We start from the raw sequence: 19,432 nt of genomic DNA, 5'->3' as shown, positions 1-19,432 counted from the left end.
GTTAAATCTAAGTATGTAAATGATATTTCACGAGTGGCAGCCTGGGGAATGCAGGATTGGTCCCAAAGGATGCAAAGGAGACGAAAAGGCAGCGGGAGATGTTGATGTTCACACGAGCTCGTTAATCACGTTCAGTCAGCGTGACCACAAAAACACCTAATACACACACACACACACACACACACACACACACACACACACACACACCATTTTCCACATTCTTATCTCTTGTTTTCCATTATACATATACATAGAAAGTACACAATGTATGTATATGCATACATATATACATATACACATATAACTGTTTTATATAGTTTTTTTCTTGTATTGGTTTCTATAATGTTGTTTCTATATGTCTGATGTTTTTCTCCCCCCCCCCTCTCCCCGCCCCCTCACTCACCTGTCTTGAAGACCTCGTAGCGTACGGAGAATCCGGCTCCGTGCGTCTCGTAGTCGGACACAAACTTGATGAGGAGCTGGTCGCCGCTGGAGATGATGGGCGAAGGTGCGATCTTTCCACAGAACTTGCCCAACATGGGCGCCAGCTCATCCTCGCCGTTGTAAACCTCCACATAATCGTACCTGAGGTGACACGCCGGCAGATTAGTGTGGATGTAAGAAATAGAAAATAAGCAGAAGTGAAGTCTTGATTATAGTTCATATCTAGGGGTGTGAATTGATAAGTACCTGGCGATTCAATTCGTATCACGATTCATAGGTCACGATTCGATTCGATACCGATTAATCCCGATACGAATCTATAAATTGATTATTGTGATTTTTTTTTAAACTTAAATTTAGAAAATACTAATCAGTAAACTTGTACATGTACACTGTAAGATTTGTATGAAAATGTATGTATTTATCTGAACCTTTCGGCTTATAACTGAGAGCCACGGAGATAAAATATTAAGGCTTAATGTTCCATTAATATTACATCTTCCATGCTTAATGTGTAAATCCTAACCCTAAGTAAGACAAAACGTTTTGTTGAATATTCCCATAAAAAATTGATGTTTAAAAATCGATTCGGCCGCATATCGAATCAATTCGAGAATTGCGCGCTGTAATATCGCGATATATTGCCGAATCGATTTTTTCTAACACCCCTATTAATATCTGTATAGAAAAACACTATAAAACATTGTCCCGAAAAAAAAAAAGGCTGCAACACTTGACTGACTTGATAATTTGATTACAAAAATGTAATAGCCCCGGTCTTAATAAAAATTTAAAAAATCTTGAAAAATATTTCTCCCCTCACTCCAAACCCCCCACCTTTTTTTTTTTTTTTTACATTTTAATAAAAATGTATTTTCTCAAAAAAATCACAAGTTTCACATTTTACTACTTTTTATAGAAAAACGTTTGCCAAAACGACATTTTTTTTCTTCATAAAAATAAATGCTCTCGTTAAAAAAACTAAATTTTAATGTTTAAATTAAACTACAATAAACAGTTTACCCATTCCTGTGGTGGCGACTGAAAGGTTTCACTATATCGTGAAAAAATGCCCAATCAGTACTGGAAATGCTTTTGATTTGAATTCAGAGGTAGAAGCAACGTAACATAACGGTCTGATTGTCAAGGATCAATTCAACACAACAAGCAATTCTTAATAAGGACCAATTGCTTATCTTCGCTGTTACTTGTGCCCTAACAAACTATAAAATACCTTTTGAGAGCTGTTGGACCTTTGGGCAAAGGCGAACCTTGTCGTCTTATGACGTTCCACATTCTAGAAGAAGACAGTAAGTGCCATTCTTCGAGTCAACGCAAAACGTCTGAATATCAATAAAAGAAGGCACGCGGGGGCACCGTGGCCTCACTGGAGAAAAAGGGGGGCAAAGAAGTCATATGACACCCCGAAGCCACAGGAAACAATGGCCAACTTAATGAGATGACAAGAGGAGACTGTGTTAGCGGATTAGTGGCAGATTAGCAAGCAGACGTGCTGACCGGGGTGAAGCAAATGAGGAAATGACAGATTACACCTTTAAGTGCAGGAAAAAGACGGATGCTTTGTGCAAACATCTGGAAGGCGCAACCACAGACTTACAAATCACAAAAATCACAATGATCCACTTTCACTGGATTTACTGGAAAAGGTTTGCAAAAAATGAAGAAAAGGGTTGTAATATGCATGCCAGACTTTTAGTTGGCAATGTCACTTTGTTAAGTCTACTAACTATCTAAATTGGTCAAGAACAAGACATTTGACTCCAGTGGTGACATGTTAGGATTCCCTCAAATTACTATACGACATGATTTACTCTTAACTCATTCACTGCTATAAATTCATTTGAACTATTTCTATTAGTTTAACGTTTTTTTCTACTTTTGTTAACAAGAGTAAGAAAATCTAGAATTTTTTTTATTGTACATTTAGAACAGATATAAAATTAGTGATTAATCGTGAGTTAACTAGTAAAGTCATGTGATTAATTACAATTAAACATTTTAATCACCTGACGCCCCAAATTTTTAATAATCTTTTATTCTTTTTTTTAAAGAAAAAGATTTAAAAAAAAGAAAAAATTATAAAAATTTAGGGGCGTCAGGCAATTAATATTAGTAATCGTAATTAATCGCCTGACTTCACTAGTCACAAATCACAAATTTTATATCTGTTTTTTCAAGGTTTTCATACTCTTGTTAAAAGTTAAAAAAAAAAAAACGTTTAACTAATAAAATTGTTAAAATGATTTTTTGACGTCTATAGCCGTCATTGGCAGTGAATGAGTTAATGACAATACAATTCCCTTTGATGCGATGAAAGCCACTCAATTAGTATACGTACAATTCACTCGAATTACGATATAATACAATCCCCTAATTTCAATTAAGATACATTTCACTTTAATAATTCTGGTACAATTCAGTCCTGTTATGATACAATACGACTACTGTAGAGTTATAACAATTAATCTACTGTATTAATCAACAACTAACCTATTATCAAATGAATCAACAATTATTTGCAATCGATTAATCGTTGAGAGACTTTTAACTTCAAATTGCCCAAATCCTCGGAATTCCAGCCTCTTAACAGTACATATTCTGTGATTTCTTTCTGTAGTCCTCCGTGAAAGCAGAACGGTCATTTTTGCAAACATCTGCTTTTACTTGGGAAAGCATTCAAAGAAATGATCAACATTTTTGCCAATTTTCTGATGTCGGAAATAAGAGATGGAAATTAAAACGTTTTATCCAGGTGTTTAATTGACAACAAACAGATTATTAGTGTTGTGAGAGGTACAGAGTAGCATGCCGATACCATTATTTCCAACGCTAATGTAGGACTTTGGATGCAGCGTCTTGTGTCTTGCTTGTGCACGACACTCACTGATGTGTGACTTGTTCACTCCATGCCGAGCCAAGATATCCTACTGGCCCTTGAATGCTCTGAACCAATGGCAGGGCATCTTTTTCATGTTGGAAAAAACAACAACCTAGGTATCGCTACAGTATCGTCTTCGGCCGATACTGCAAAACTGGGTATCGGAAACGGGGGCCAAAAAACGGTATCGGAACAACACTACAACACTACAGATTAATCAATTATTAAAATAATTGTTAGTTGCAGCCCTAAATACAACACTCAAATACAATTCCGATGCTGAAGAATGCACTTTAATTACAATGTGAATAAACAAATTATGATACGATTCACTCCAATTACAATCCGATAAAATTCACTCCAATTACACTTCACTTACGATACACTTCAATTATCTAATTTAATCCGATTGCGATACAATAAGATTCACTAATTACTAACCACTTCACTCAAATAGTGATGCAATACCACACGCCGATTACAATTTACAGTGATTAAAAAGCAAAACGATTCACACCAATGCAACATCATTTCATCTGATTAAGATATAAATCATTTCTCTAACTACGATATGATGATGATCCACTCCAATTTCCATTTGTAATCCACTCCGCTTTCAGAGCGATGCATGCGATTCATTCCAATTGCGAGATGCGATGATTCGCTTCCACTGATAAGTGATAAACATCCCTCCGATTATGATGTGCTACAATATGATCACGCCATTCACGGCGCGATACCATTCGCTCCAATTTGACACTCGTACACGCAACACAAGGTTGTCACATAAAAGAGGCTTCTGTGTATCATTGTCCATCTAAGCCTGGCTGAGACGCTGCAGATGGCGCGTATGTGCGCGTGCATGTGCATGTGCGCGTGCGAGCGCCACGTCGCCACCTGCCATCGCACGCGCACACACGTCCATCTTTCTTCGTTTCTCACCTCCCCCGTGATCAGTGGGGGAAAGAAATCCACCTCATTTACTCTCTATCTCTCAAGCACACAAGTGCGCGTGCCCCCTCCCCCCGTGCCCACATCCCCCCATTACATACACACAGTCATTTTCCAGCTCATCTACTTGATCAAAAAAAAGTTGGCAAAAATCCACAATCATTAAGAGGGAACAAGACAACTACACAAACAAACACACACATATAGACAATTAATAATTGTGACACAAGCTATCTGGAGCACGAAGAATTCCAGGGTGCCCCCCAAAAAAAACCCTCCCCCGCAAAATAAAGTGTGCCGACCGTCCTTCACCTCGGCGGTCCACAAGAAGCCTGCCGGGAAATCAAAATGGGAGCAGAGGAGGAGGAAAAAGAGGAATTTATTCTCATTTAGGCCGGCAAAAGAGTGCAATTTGGGAGCCCCATTGTGTCTGACAGGCTGTTTCAACGTGCCACGCTACACACGATGAGGTCAAATATGACATAAGGCGTATAAGGTAAGCACTAAATGTGGAAGTACAAACTCTCCAATCAAGTACGATGACATCATGAAGTAGAGCCTGACTAAACTAAAATCCTGGTGGTGGCTGTTGTGTGGGACAATAGTCAATAAATAAGTCAGAAAAGCATCACCGGTGCTAGTTTAAATCCATATGAAAATATATATTGTTTATTGTTATTAGAGCTGTCAAAATGAATCGACAAATAAGCAATTATCATATTGACAAGTATTTCAATATAGTAATCGTTTGGAGGCATTTTTAATTTAAAATTGTCCATATCTTCTAATTGCCGCATATCAACAGTAATTGTTCACCGATTTCTGTAGTCCATCAAAAAAGACTGATTATCTTCTGTGTTTATTAATCAAAATAAGATATTTGCAAACATCTGTTTTTACTTTGGGAAACAATGACCAAACCGGTAACATCGATATATTGTGATTAACAATGAAGCGGCTTACAGAAACTGTCAGTTAGCATTCAAGTGGTAGTTGAATAAGTCTCACATACTGTATTTTTCTCACATACCGTATTTTTCAATCACGGTTTTCCCCCTCAAAACAAAACTGATGAAATACAGGAGGAGACTGCACTGCTAGATAAAGACAAACAGCGAACAACCGTACTCTACAGAACACACAAAAAAGAGGAACTTAACTCTTTTACTGCCAAGGACGTTAAATGACGTTTAGTAAAAACCTACGGAGGGCCGCCAAGGACGTTAAAAGACGTTCTCCAATTTTTTTATTTTTTTTTTTTGGGGGAAACGGGTGGAGGAAAGCTTTGGCCAGCTGTGGTGAAAGTTTCAAGCAGATCTAGTTAGCCTAATGACTATTTTTGGCCCCTAGATGGCAGCAATGACTCTCTTTTGACAAGATTGGGTAGGCGTCAGTAGAAGACGTGAGGCGGAGCTAGAGGGGACAATGGCTGGGGATGGGAAGCGAAAATGGCGACCAGTTGCAAGCAGCTCACGCTTGAGCATTTTTTTCAAAGACGAAAAGCATCGACCAGTGCTAGAGAGCACATTGATGACGACGATGATGATGATGGTGACTCCGAGGTTGACGCCGAAGTTGGAAGCGTTGACGCGGTGGCTATGACCACGTCATAAAGCTAGCGATGCTAACGCCGGAAAACGCGGAGCACAACCGAGCACTTCTGCACAGGCGGACGTTCAATCGGACGATGAAGAGTGCCCCGAGTCCAATGCATATTCATCGGAGGAGTGGGTACAGTCTGCTACTTGCTATTCCCCGGAAAAAAAAGGCCGTCAAGAAAGTGTAACGTCTGCACGCGAAACGGACAATCGAAGTGAAACGTATCTGTTGAAAAACTGTATTTGAAACATCCACATAATTGTAAATAGTACCACAGTTGCACACATTTGTAAATAGTTTGCCAAATTGTTTTGTCAAATTGTTTTGTTAAATTGTTTTGTCAAATTGTTTTGTCAAATTGTTTTGTCAAATTGTTTTGTCAAATTGTTTTGTCAAATTGTTACACTGTTGAATGGAAATAAACGTATTTTGCAATCAAAAAACACTTTTTCATTGTTGGTGAAAGCGTTTTACAGAAGTAAAGCACTATTTAGGTGTTTGTGGCATCATTCATTGACAAAAAGAAGTGTACAATTCACTGCATGAAATAACATCGTTTCACAAAAAGCTCTTTTTCTCCGCTTTTTGTTTCAAAACAGAGCATTTGGGTGAAACTAACCATTTTCTATTGTTGACTACTGAAAAACGGAATAAGGTAGAAACAAACTTTTCTGATGAAAGATGAGAGTCCAATCTTTCATTTGGTAGTATGTGTGTTTCCATAGTCCAAACACAACATTTTCTGTGGACCTTGAAAGATCAGTCAAAATGCTTAAATCGGCTGGCACTGGCGACAACCCGTTTCTGAAAACGTCTGGCAGTCAAAGAGTTAAGTGTAAGCATATTTAGTATTATACTAATATAATAATATAAAATATAAATATAATATATAAATAATAAATAAAGCATTCTGTGACTTTACAATTTGCATTCCCGTCTGGGAGAGTGACATCACATATGCGCCATGTCATGGTTCGACCACATGCAAAATAACAATAAAAAATAATATATATATATATATATATATATATATATTATTATTTTTTTTTTAAACATAATTAATCGCATGACTTCAATAGCTAACTCACGATTAATGGCAAATTTTATACCTGTTCTAAATGTACAATAAAATGTATGATAAGTTTTCATACTCTTGTTAACTTAAAAGTGGGAAAAAATTAAACTAATAGAAATATGACTTCATTTTATAGTCATTGATACAGTAATTTCATAATAGTGCATAAAAATTTGAAAGATGTACTGTACTGTAAAAAATTAGTGTGATATTGATTTGTGTCGAAGTCATTTTTCTGCCACTAGATGGCATATTTGCATTTGTAACACGTTGGCGACAGCTAATTGGATTTTTCTTTTCATATTAAAAGCTATCTAATCTTTAACATGAAGTAAAACATAAATCCCACCCCTCCCTTTTTTTTTTTTTTTTAAATCACTATACGAATAGAAAGTACGAAATAATAACTAATCACTGGTTGATAATCAGTAACCAGGGGGGAAAAAGATTTTATAATACACTTTAATGCAAAATTATAATGAATCCGATTAGTCGATTAATCGATTAAATAATAGATAGATTAATCGATTCTAACAATATTTGATCATCTTCTTTTCCTTTTGGCTTTAAATTGAGCGTCAGGACACATGAAAAGTGTCCGGGGCTCATGTCCCAAATTGAACAGAAAGGTGGCCATTTTAGTTTGAACCCACTATTTTGCGATCAGTGACACTCCTGGAAAGTTAGAAAAAAAATTGCCCTTGATACCAGTTTTACCAATCAACCTGAAATCGGGAGGCCATGTCCTTCCTAACAGGAAAAACCCCAAAACACAGAAAAGTCTCAGACCCATGCTTAAAAGTCAACAGGAAGTCAGCCATTCTGCTTTGAAGCAGCTATTTTGGTCGAATTCCACATCTTATACAACGACACACTCCAACTGAGTGCACTTCTGGAGCGTTTATAGTGGTCTTATTATTTACCTGTGCTACATTTTGGGGATTTACCATAATCTTATTTTAACATGGAAGATTTATTTCAAGTCTTGCATCCTTTGATTAATGTGAATCCATTTTTAGGAGCAGCATGATGTATAGTATTGGTTAGCCAACTCCGCCTCCCAATTGAACTCTTCTGGGTTCGAATGTTGGCTTAGGAGTTTGCAAGTTCTCCGCATGCTTGTGTGGATCTTCTACGGGTTTTGCCCACATTCCAAAAACACGCATGTTAGGTTCACACTATAAATTGTGTGAATTTAAGGGAGAGTACTTGTTTGTCTATATGTGTTGACTGCTGACAAGTCCATTATACACTTAAACGTTCCAAATGACAAAGAAAGAGCTATTGCCAATTTGAGAGCGTGTTTCTTCTACCAGAAATAGTACTGCTCCGTAGTCATTAATGTTCTGGGATCACATAAAAAAAAAAAGTTGAATCACACGAATAATTTGTCATCACATTCCGATTTAATGTGGTAACTTTACACTAATAAAATCCGAGAGAGGCATTGTGTGTGTGTGTGTGTGTGCGTGTACATGTGTGTGTGTGTATGTGTGTGTGCGTGCGTGCATGTTTTGCGAGGAAAAGGGGTCTTTGTGGAGCGACACTCAGTCATCAGCTTCCCTCCGAGGAGGGCAAAGCAATAAACAGTGTATCACTCCCACTTCACTGTGACAAGTCTGGACCACCTCCATCCAACCCCCACCCCCCCCCCCCCCCCACACACACACACATACACACATGACATGAATTAGCCTGCTAAACACACAACACATGCGCATGTTCTTCTGCCCTGAAGCATGTAGAGTGGTGCCTTGAGATACAAGTGACCCAGTTATGAGTTTTGAGATATGAGCCATCTTTCGGATTATTATTATTTTTTTTCCCTTGACTTGAGATATGAGTGCTGTATGGTGGCACTGGACTCATTTCACACTAAAGCAGCTTCACTATGGAAGAATGAAGGATTTTTTTTAATGATCAACCTAAACTAAACAAAGAGAATGAAACGTGTATTTAAAAACAACCACACAGCAAAGTCTGTTTAGCCACAGATCAGATAACGAATAGCCTTAGCAATCCATATGCAAACACAAAAGGTTGAGCAACACATGCAGACAGAAAATATAACAATACACAAAGGCATATATTATTTATCCTCTGCAAAGATCGACACCAGAAGGGGCAGCACAAAATTCATTCATTGAATTGAAGCTGAAAATGTAGCGAAAACGTTTTTGTTCTTTACATTCTATTTAATGATGTCATGGACAGAGATGGGAATTCCAGGTCCAGAAAGTAAAAACCCTGCCACAGTTTGGATTTAGCTACAGGTGCTTGTACTCAAGGTAAACGAGGTCATTACGAGAAGCACCTGTGGCTACATTCAAACTCTGGCAGGGTTTTTACTTTCTTGACCTGATTTTCCCATCTCTGGTCATGGAAGTACAATATCACAGAGTGCTATTTTTCTGATTTAAAAACACACTAGTAGGAGGGGGCGTGGTTTCACACATTCTGCAGACACGCACGCCCCCAGCGTTTGAGAAAGGAAAACAATGGCTTGATTTTTCACATTTCATATATTTGGTTGATATTTTTTTTAGCTATTTAAATGACCTCTAAAAATGCATTCATTTCATTTCACAGTTACTTTGAAAGTTATACAGTTAATGTTTTTGCGATGGTGACAATGCGACACTGAATAAACTACTTCCTATGGAAAATAATCTGCATAATGTGTTGTGTATGCGTGTCTCCCGACAGGAGGTCGCCACTCAGGCATTGCGAGCAGACAGACACGACACATTCCTCCACCAGGGAAGCAAAAACAAGACTTTATTGTCCATGCCACTTGTTGACCACCATTGTGGTTTCTTGCTCTCCATCATGCTTATTTAAGAGAAGTCAAGAGTTATGCTCTTGATGGCCTGATAAGAGAATAAGAGTCTCATAACTGGACTGCATTTGCTGCCACAACAGTCCTGGCCATAGCCACATATTTATATTTATATTTATATTTATATTTATATTTATATTTATATTTATATTTATATTTATATTTATATTTATATTTATATTTATTTATTTTATATTTATATTTATAACAGGCCATGGACCGGCATGGACTGGCCATTACAGAAAATATTGATCATCAGAGTTTTGAAAGAAGTTTTATATTGAAAAATCAATATGTTTTCTCAGCTCTCAGACAATGTAGGGTATGGCAGCTAAAAAAACACACCCCACTTAGCTTTCAACTGTTTGTACGTCTAACAACGTCTGGAATATATCCCACAGAGTGGTCACATAGCTTCTCCACGTTGTGACGAGAGAGCCACCAAGTAACTCGCGGGCTAACAGGCTTCCGGATGCCGTGAGCATGTCTAAGACCACCTTGCTTGCTATGGTCCGAGTGTACTGTAGGTCCACACAACAGAGACACTACAGGGGAAGTCATCCATTTATCCAACATGGTGGAAACACATGATTCATACTTCCTGCTGGTTACAATATACACCCACATTACGTTTCAACATGGTAGCTTGAATAACACAAACTACACTTGGGAGTTTAAAAAACAACACTGAGCTGTTTTGTATAATGTGGGGGAAGATACTGTAGCTACCTAGCTAATAGGAGAGTGCCAAAAAGATCGATTCTCATAAGAATCACGATTCTCATTTAGTACGATTCAGAATCGATTTTAAATGTCCCAAAATAGATTTTATTTAAATTATTTGATACTGTCTTGCCTTTGTCTGTGTGTGCCTTTATTTGGAGCGCTGTTCATGTTGTACCCGATTTGGCCACTGAGGGGCAGTGTGGTCCCACGCGGTCTGATACACTGTTAAGTTATAGCCACATTAGAGAAAAGAAGGAAAAAGTCACGATCAAGTTATTCCAATAAAAGTTGTTTTTTTGCAGTGTGGAGCCGTTCTTTTGAGTGATAAAAGTGCCACGAGTAGCGCGCTAATTAACATTAGCGAGTCAGACCGGAATAGATCATTACAATTCCTTGCACATCTATAGATTGAAGCAAAAATCATTGTCAATCAAGTCATTTTGAATAAAAAAATCATTCTCAATCGAAAATCGATTCTGAATCGAATCGCAGGCCCAAAAATCGGAATCGAATCGTGAGACATTAAAGATTCCCACCCCTACTAGCTAACTGCACCCCGTAGTGTTAGAAATGTCACAAGTAAGTATAACCAAGTTACTCGTAATTACGCCCGATAGCCACTGACGGAATGATTGGGTTACGTTTGTGCTAACTCACAATACAAGGTCTGCTTTTGCTGAAATGAATCTGATTGATCAGCGCTTTATTTTAATGAAGCACCTCTAAATTTTGGATTGGATTATAACATTTAGTTTTGAGTAGGCTACCAATAAAAGGCATGTTTTCACTGAACCAATTTTGACTTGCGTTTTCAGGTTTCCATGACTTTGTTTTAATCTTGCGTCACACAAAAAGATTAGATTAAGTGTAAGTTATGAGTTGATTATTAACCAAGAAAGGTAGATTTAGACTGGACTGAGTCTGATTGATGCATGTTGCTCGCCAGCACTTTGTTTTAATTAACCAAAGACTGACTGCCAACTTTGGATTTTGAATATTATGATGCGAGGACATTATTCACAAAATGTTCTGCCAAATTGACTCAGATCTATGTGGGCCACCATTACTCTGTTTTAATCAACCTACTGTCAACCATCAATTTTAGATCATTACATTATGTTCTGAACAGGTTTTCAACAACCAAACGTTTTCACTTAACTGAGCCTGATTGAGTCGAATGCATCAAGAAACCTATAACTTTGTTTTAATAAATCAATTGTCGTCAACCTTGGAAACTTTACTAAGCCTTTTTTTAGTGACATTTATGAAAGTCAAAGCGTGACAAAGTTCTTTTATTGCATCAGGATATCCTGAAGGCATGACCAGTGCACGTGAAGAGGAACAGGAAGTCCAGTTTAAGGAATAGAAAGTGACTTGGAGGAGTCCACCAGTCGAAAAATAACCATTTGAAACGGAAGGAGAATTTGCCACAGAGTGGTAAAGAAGGGTGAGGTCACCTAAGGTCATGCTGAGTCAATAGGATTATGACTGAGCCTAATCAATCCACTGTCATTTTAAAGTCCGTTGGCATCCATGTTGGCATTGACGACACCTCCCGTGGGTGAGAGTGGTGGCTCAGCCAACTACAGGGAGAAGAAAAAAAGACGTCCTCAATTATCCCGCCACCGACGCATGTTCCTGAACCAGCGCCTGCGCTATTTCTTTCCCCCTGCCGCTCGGCGAGGATCGGCACTTTGGCGGCGACACTATTTCAGACGTGCGATGAGACCAAAGTGTTATTGCTGCCGTCTGTTCACTTTTAACGTTGATGGAATGAGAAATAAATCACTGGAGCAAAACTGGATTTCTATTTTGTTTTTTTAAAAGGTCAAGTCAAAATGTGTTGATGAGGTCTTGCAGGCCACTTGGAGTACAGGCCGCAAATCATAAAAACAAAACAAAATACAATCTGAAAAACTCTTGATTTCAAACTAATCCTGAAGGCAACATTGGGCTTGATTAAATAAAGTGATAAATACTACAAAGATAAAAAAGAATATTTAAATAAACGTTTTTGGGTATTTTGAGTGCCAAATGTTGAAACTGGGATTTCAAAATGTCCCTGAAGCAACACTAGAGCTGATTAGATAAAGTGATATCAGATAGATAGATAGATAGATAGAGAGAGAGAGACAGACAGACAGACAGATAGAGAGAGAGAGAGAGAGAGAGAGAGAGAGAGAGATAGAGAGAGACAGACAGACAGACAGACAGACAGACAGATAGATAGATAGATAGATGATAGATAGATAGATAGATAGATAGATAGAGAGAGAGATAGATAGATAGATAGATAGATAGATAGATAGATAGATAGATAGATAGATAGATAGATAAGAGAGAGAGACAGACAGACAGATAGAGAGACAGATAGATAGATAGATAGATAGATAGATAGATAGATAGATAGATAGATAGATAGATAGATAGATAGATAGATAGATAGATAGATAGATAGATAGAGACAGACAGACAGACAGACAGATAGATAGATAGATAGATAGATAGAGAGAGAGAGAGAGAGAGAGAGACAGATAGATAGATAGATAGATAGATAGAGACAGACAGATAGATAGATAGATAGATAGATAGAGAGAGAGAGAGAGAGAGAGAGAGAGACACAGATAGATAGATAGATAGATAGATAGACAGAGAGAGAGAGAGATAGATAGATAGATAGATAGATAGATAGAGAGAGAGAGAGAGAGAGAGAGAGAGAGAGAGACAGACAGATAGATAGATAGATAGATAGATAGATAGATAGATAGATAGATAGATAGATAGATAGATAGATAGAGACAGACAGACAGACAGACAGATAGATAGATAGATAGATAGATAGAGAGAGAGAGATAGAGAGAGAGATAGATAGATAGAGAGATAGATAGATAGAGACAGACAGACAGACAGACAGACAGATAGAGAGACAGACAGACAGACAGACAGACAGACAGACAGACAGACAGACAGACAGATAGATAGATAGATAGATAGATAGATAGATAGATAGATAGATAGATAGATAGATAGATAGATAGATAGATAGATAGATAGATAGATAATTTATTATTATATTATTAATTTATTCAACACTTTATTTCAAACAAATGCTCTTATGGTGAGAGTGACAAGTTGAGATTTCAGGACTGTCCCCGAAGACAACATCATGTTACTAGCTATTTGAATTGTTGATGGATCATGAATTTTAAATGTTCAATGGTATTTGGAACAATCACAAGGTTGTTGTGTGAGGAAAGTTGTAATTTCAAAGTGTCCCTGAAGGCAACACCAGGACAGATAGAGCGATTAAAATGGAAAAGGTAGACTATTACCAGCTACTAGATGTGGATATAAAGCCAACTAGATAGAAACATTCAGAACAATCATGCAGCTGTTGTGTAAGGAAATGTGTGATTTCTGACTGTCCCTTAAGGCATCACCAGACTAGATGAAGCTATAAAAACTGTACATAGATAGATCATAGATTCTCTCGGTCTTGTCTTTACCCTCCCACACCACCCACTTCTCTGCGACATATTTGGAACGTTTGACTTACTCCCAAAAACAACGGCAGTGCAGCCAAGCCAGAGAGCTTCGAGCTGCACGTTGCCTTCATCATCCAACACAAACACACAACAATGTAATCATGAAGGAGGCCCCCTCAAACCACACAACATGAAGCTCCTGGGTGGGCTACAACGATCATACTTATGAGTTGAACAGCAAAGTAAATACACTAAAAGCCAGTTAAAGTTGTGAAATCTTTGAGAGAACGCACACATTAAAGTCGATTCAGTCTAAGGGGACAATCGTATTGGGACACAGACCTTAATCCAAAACTGGCCAAGAGTCCTTTACTGTAAAACAATCTCACCTGCAGGAGTGCCAACACTTTTGGTCAAACTGCATTTTCAGTTTTTCAGTAGGTGTGCCAGGACTTTTGTCCAAAATCCACATTTTCTTCATTTACACTTCATGAACATGCCCTAATACTTTTAGTCTAAATTCCAAATTTTGTACTTCATATTGACATCTCAAAACGGCATTTTCTTCACTTTTCACTTTCTGGAGGTCTAATAATTATTTTGTCCACACTACACATTTTCTTCAATTGGAGTTTCCAATACTTTTGCCCAAATTTAACGTTTTATTCAAATTTTGGTCACATCCTTTTATGTGTCCAAATATGTTTCTAAACTCAACATCATTAAAAAAAATTCAGCTTCACTTTCTGTGTCCTAATATTTTGCTGACATTTTCTTGACTTTTTCACTTCCCGTAGTTGTCCCAATACTTTTGTCCAAACTCCACATTCTCTTCAGTTTGTTGTCCTAATGATACTATGTTACACATTTTCTTCAATTAGTTCATGTGTCCCAATATTTTTTTTTACAATATTTTTTCTGGTGTCTCAATACATTTGTAATCTTCTCATGTTCATTTCTTCCCTACTTTAGGTGTCCCGATACTTCAAACACATTTTTTTCCCTTAAGCCAAAAGAAAGTCTTGTTGTTCTGTAGAGATGATCAAACATACCTTTACCCCCTCCCCTCCACGTGTCTTCGCGTTGACCCCAGACACACACACGGAAGACGACATCAAAAAACAAGAGCCCTTCTTTATGGAGTGTGAATGTGTGTACGTGTGTGTGCATGCGTGTGTGTGTCCATAAAGAAGGGCTCTTGTTTTTTGACGGTGTCTCTTCTGTCTTCTTTAAAGGCTCCATAAAGGCCTGGTGAGTAAATCACAGCCGCACAGATGGTCTTTTCTCCACTACTATCGGATCGTGTTGCAGACCCGCGGGACTCATAAGCATTAGCGCTGTAGACGCTTTGTACTTATTTGTTTGTTTTTTTCCCTCTCTCATATTTTGTAATGATCTAGTGTGTGTGCGCGAGTGCATGCGCGCGTGTGTGGGCGACGCAGAGAGCAACAGTGCAACTATGCCATAACACCTACAATGTGATGAATCAGACTCAATTGGTTATCATTTTTAATGGAAGTTAATGTTGCTCACATAAGAGTTAACTGCTGATCCCGTTTGAATTCTGTTGCAAATCAAAACAGCAGCACCAAGATGAACTCTGTCTTATTTCATTCTTAGTATTAAAGAGTAATGTCACATGAGAAAAAAATGAAAGCGTCTTCTTGGGTATGGATTAATGCAAACAGATATTGGCTTCCTACACTCTAATGAAAAAAAAAATGAAAAAAAGATTTGCTCAAATGACCTTGAATTTTACATTATTGTAATAATTCATGATCATTTATGTGAAAGCATTGATCAGACTTTATCAATGACTAGCATTCCGGTAGTCCTGTGGTCGTGCCACAATATTGTGTGTCCATGTTTGTGTTACGGGGAAGTTGAGCCACTTATTATTTCCACCCAATTGACCTTGTTTACTGACATTTCATTTCTCCAAAATAGGGACTTTTTTCTGAGTAGACGTTGATGTTTGGTCATTCCACAATGTTGTATGCATCCATGTTTATGGTCCGTGGGAAACTGTTACTTATTAATTATGTCCAATTATTTCTTGAAGCCTTACGTCATTTCTACTAAATGGGTATTTTCTTTCCAGTTGACTGAAGTGTGGTCATTCCACAATGGTGTGACCAATAATTTGTAGTAGTTTGAGTTATGGATAACTACGCCACAAATTTGCATTGTCCAATCTGCCTCGTTTCTTGATGTTCCATGCGTGTTCCGGGAAGCTACGACACTTCACCTCACTTTTACGTCATCTCTGCATAATCCTTACTTTTTCGTCCAGTACAATCTTGACATGGCCATTCCACAATGTTGTGTGTCCAAGCAATATTTTAGTTCCACCCAGTCTGCCTCAGTTCATGTTTTGCTTCATTTCGCTAAAATAGCATTTTCCCCCATGAGAAGCTTGACATGTGGTTGCTCCACAATGCCGTGTCCATCAGTGTTTGCGTTCCGGAGAGCTGTGCCACTAATTTGTGCTGCCCAGTTGTTTCTCATTGCTTTGTGCGTCCATGCTATGCTATTATTACTTCAGCCAGGTCTGCTTTATTTCTTGCAATCATGTAAAGACAGAGTTCTCAACAGCTATTAGCATTCCAGTAGACTGACATTTGGTCTCTACACAATATTGAGTGTCCATGTGTGTTTCAGAGGAGCTACGCCTCTATCTTGGATAGAGCTTGTGCACTATTTTAAATCACTCTCATCTACCTCGATAAAGCGGTCAAAATCCATACAAACAGCTCTCGCTATAACACAGTACAACACATGATTACTGCAGAATGTCTAATGTGAGCGTTGTTATTTATCAAAAGGCAGAATTTGTACTTTTAAGATAAATATCCTTCTCTAAATCACCACCAAAGAGCCAAACAAAGACATTGTTATCCACTGTTATCAAGCAGGAAGCACAGAAGTCTTGGAACCTCATTTCCTTCTGCAGATGTGCACCCCCTCATCATCTAGAATCACCCTGCACCTTCTTGTGACAGCTGCAGTAAGGCCCAGCAACCAATGGGTGGCAGAGCGACCCACAGTATATTGTATGAGTGTGTCTGTCGTGTGTACGTGCGCGTGTACGTGCATGCATGCTGCAAGTCTTACTTGCAGTCTCGGTCCTCCAGGTCGAAATGCGGGTTAAAGTTGATGAGAATCTTCTGGCCCTGCTCGGGTGCCGTGATCACCCAGGCGCACTGCTGCGAGGGCGGGTAAGCGCCAGGGTAGCCCGGGGAGGTCAGGTAGCCCGGGGAGTGGATGTCGATGGCTCCGCCGCACTTGTCTGGAAGGAAATGTCACAGTGAATGTCACTACTTGACGTTTTACATGAATTCAACATGTACAACACGCACACACAATCAGAGAACCGGGCGCGTGCTCTGTCACTTGAATGTGTCAGAGTGGCCTTTTGAAACAGAACTACTGTATATGCCGCGGTGACATGCACTGACTGGAACCGATCTGAACGCACCAGTCTGGGTGAGCGCAGCCGCCAGCACGACCTGCGTGAGCAGGAGACGGAGGAGGTGGACCCAAAGCGGTCCAGCGGGCGTCCTGCTGCTCCGCTGCAACATCCCGACCGAGAAAAATCCTCCCCAAAATACTTGCCGGTTGTCGTCCACAAAGTAATGAAAATATTTTCTTAAAAATAAAGTGGGGAAATGATCTCAAAGTAAGAGGTCCATCCTCAAGTTGGCAGGTCCTGGGAGATGAATAATCCAAAGGGGGAACGAAAAAAAAGAAGAGAAATTCCTTTAGTTCCAAGCGGCAGGTACGCGGGCTACCACCCGCAAAAGAGCGTCAGTGACTGGGGACACCTCCCCCCGAAGCGATCGTAGGAAATCCAGAGCGTTGGAGCGGGGAGAAGCGACCCTCTTGTCAGCGCACAGAGGCAGACAACATCGCCCGCTCGCTTGCCTCCTCACTCCGGAGCTATTTCTCCGCCCCCCTCTCCATCCGTCACGGCGCCGATGTCGGGGGCAAACTATGGAATTTCCACTCCCACAAATCCAGCTGCGAGGCGGCGAGGCTTGTGCACCAATGAAAACCATTTTTACAATCGATACATCTGCCTTTCCTCCATTTTGATCGTTTTGCGCCTATTTGAAAATTTTAGCAGAACGTCTAAACGGAGTCACCTTGTCCAAAAGTCTTACTTTTAACTTGAACTACACGAGAGGACCTTCACAAAATCTCAACTAATAACGAATGTCAATACAATTGTGGTAAAAGTTAAATGTAGAAAAAAGGAGTGCTTAAATTTGTAAATTAGCAAGATACTTCCGGGTTCTTCACACAGGTGGCAGGCAGAAGGTGCCATTCTAACTTAATTTTGGGGTCGACTGTTTCAATTACCGCCCACAGTGAGCCAAGAGGCGATCCGTTTAAGTTAAATACTGACGTCGTAGCGGATTTCTATTACTTTAATATGTTTAAAATCACAAATGATTGTGAGTCCCCAATGAATGGATTCTCGAGTTCAAAGTCACTCCCCTTGATATATTTGCATGGAAGTGCCCTAAATGCCCGTTGCATGAATGCACTCTTCTTTTTGTGAATTTCATATGGCGGTTGGCAAACCATTAATGGACAATGACTGTACCACGGACATATATATACAGGTATTTTGGACTCACAATTCAGTTAAGGATTTCATGCAGTACCAATTTTACTTTTATTTGGAAGACTTCTTTCTCTTACTTGGTGCATTAGTAAAAATATGAATATTTACATTCATAATTGAATCCAATCCAGTTACATTAATCATTGAACATGACCTGATCAAAACAATAAATATTATTTGAAATCAATTACAGTGCTATGTAAATAAAGTGGCAAAAACACTAACACTAACCCAAATCACGATATTCACATTCCTGTGACGGTTTTTATGCTAAGGTTCCAGTAGTTAATAAATAAATTTAAAAAAACAAATGTACATAAGAGACAATTCTTCACAATTAGATATATAAAGATATATATATTACTATAAAAAATCTAAAATATTTTAATATATTTAATACATATTTTTGTAAAATAAATTAAATTTCCATAACTTTTTCATAATTTCTTAAGAGAATGTTCTCTTTGCCAATTTCCTCTTTTGGCTTGTCAGGATTTCATGCAGTACCAATTTTACTTTTATTTGGAAGACTTGCAAGTAGTAAAAACTTCTTTCTTCTAATACTTGGTGCATTGGTAAAAATATTAATGTTTACATTTATCATTGAATCCAATGCAGTAATATTAATCATTGAACATGACCTGATCAAAACAATAAACATTAATTGAAATCAATTACAACTACAGTGCTCTGTAAATAAAGTGGCAAAAACACTAACACTAATCCTAACCCAAATCACAACATTCACATTCCTTTGACGGTTTTTATGCTAAGGTTCCAGTGG

The 19,432-nt window shown here is 38.5% G+C and overlaps 1 protein-coding gene across 2 annotated transcripts in view; it reads right to left on the bottom strand.

Moving 5' to 3' along the window:
* LOC144044746 (neuropilin-1a-like) overlaps window positions 1-18,021 on the bottom strand; it is a 50,499-nt gene extending 32,478 nt beyond the window's left edge. Inside the window, exons 1-3 of one of the 2 annotated variants that reach the window (XM_077559342.1) lie at window positions 17,497-18,021; window positions 17,133-17,307; window positions 404-585 (exon numbers count right to left, since the gene is read on the bottom strand). In XM_077559342.1, coding sequence (XP_077415468.1) covers window positions 404-585; window positions 17,133-17,307; window positions 17,497-17,599 — 460 coding nt within the window. In that variant the 5' untranslated portion in view covers window positions 17,600-18,021. The remainder of the gene's footprint in view (window positions 1-403; window positions 586-17,132; window positions 17,308-17,496) is intronic. The other variant, XM_077559341.1, reaches the window with a different exon arrangement.
* Between the last annotated feature and the right edge of the window lie 1,411 nt (window positions 18,022-19,432).

The sequence above is a fragment of the Vanacampus margaritifer genome, chromosome 2, assembly GCF_051991255.1.
Source record: "Vanacampus margaritifer isolate UIUO_Vmar chromosome 2, RoL_Vmar_1.0, whole genome shotgun sequence".
Taxonomy (NCBI): Eukaryota; Metazoa; Chordata; class Actinopteri; order Syngnathiformes; family Syngnathidae; genus Vanacampus; species Vanacampus margaritifer.
The sequence above is the reverse complement of the archived record's forward strand: the minus strand, read 5'-3'. Positions and strand labels throughout refer to the sequence as shown.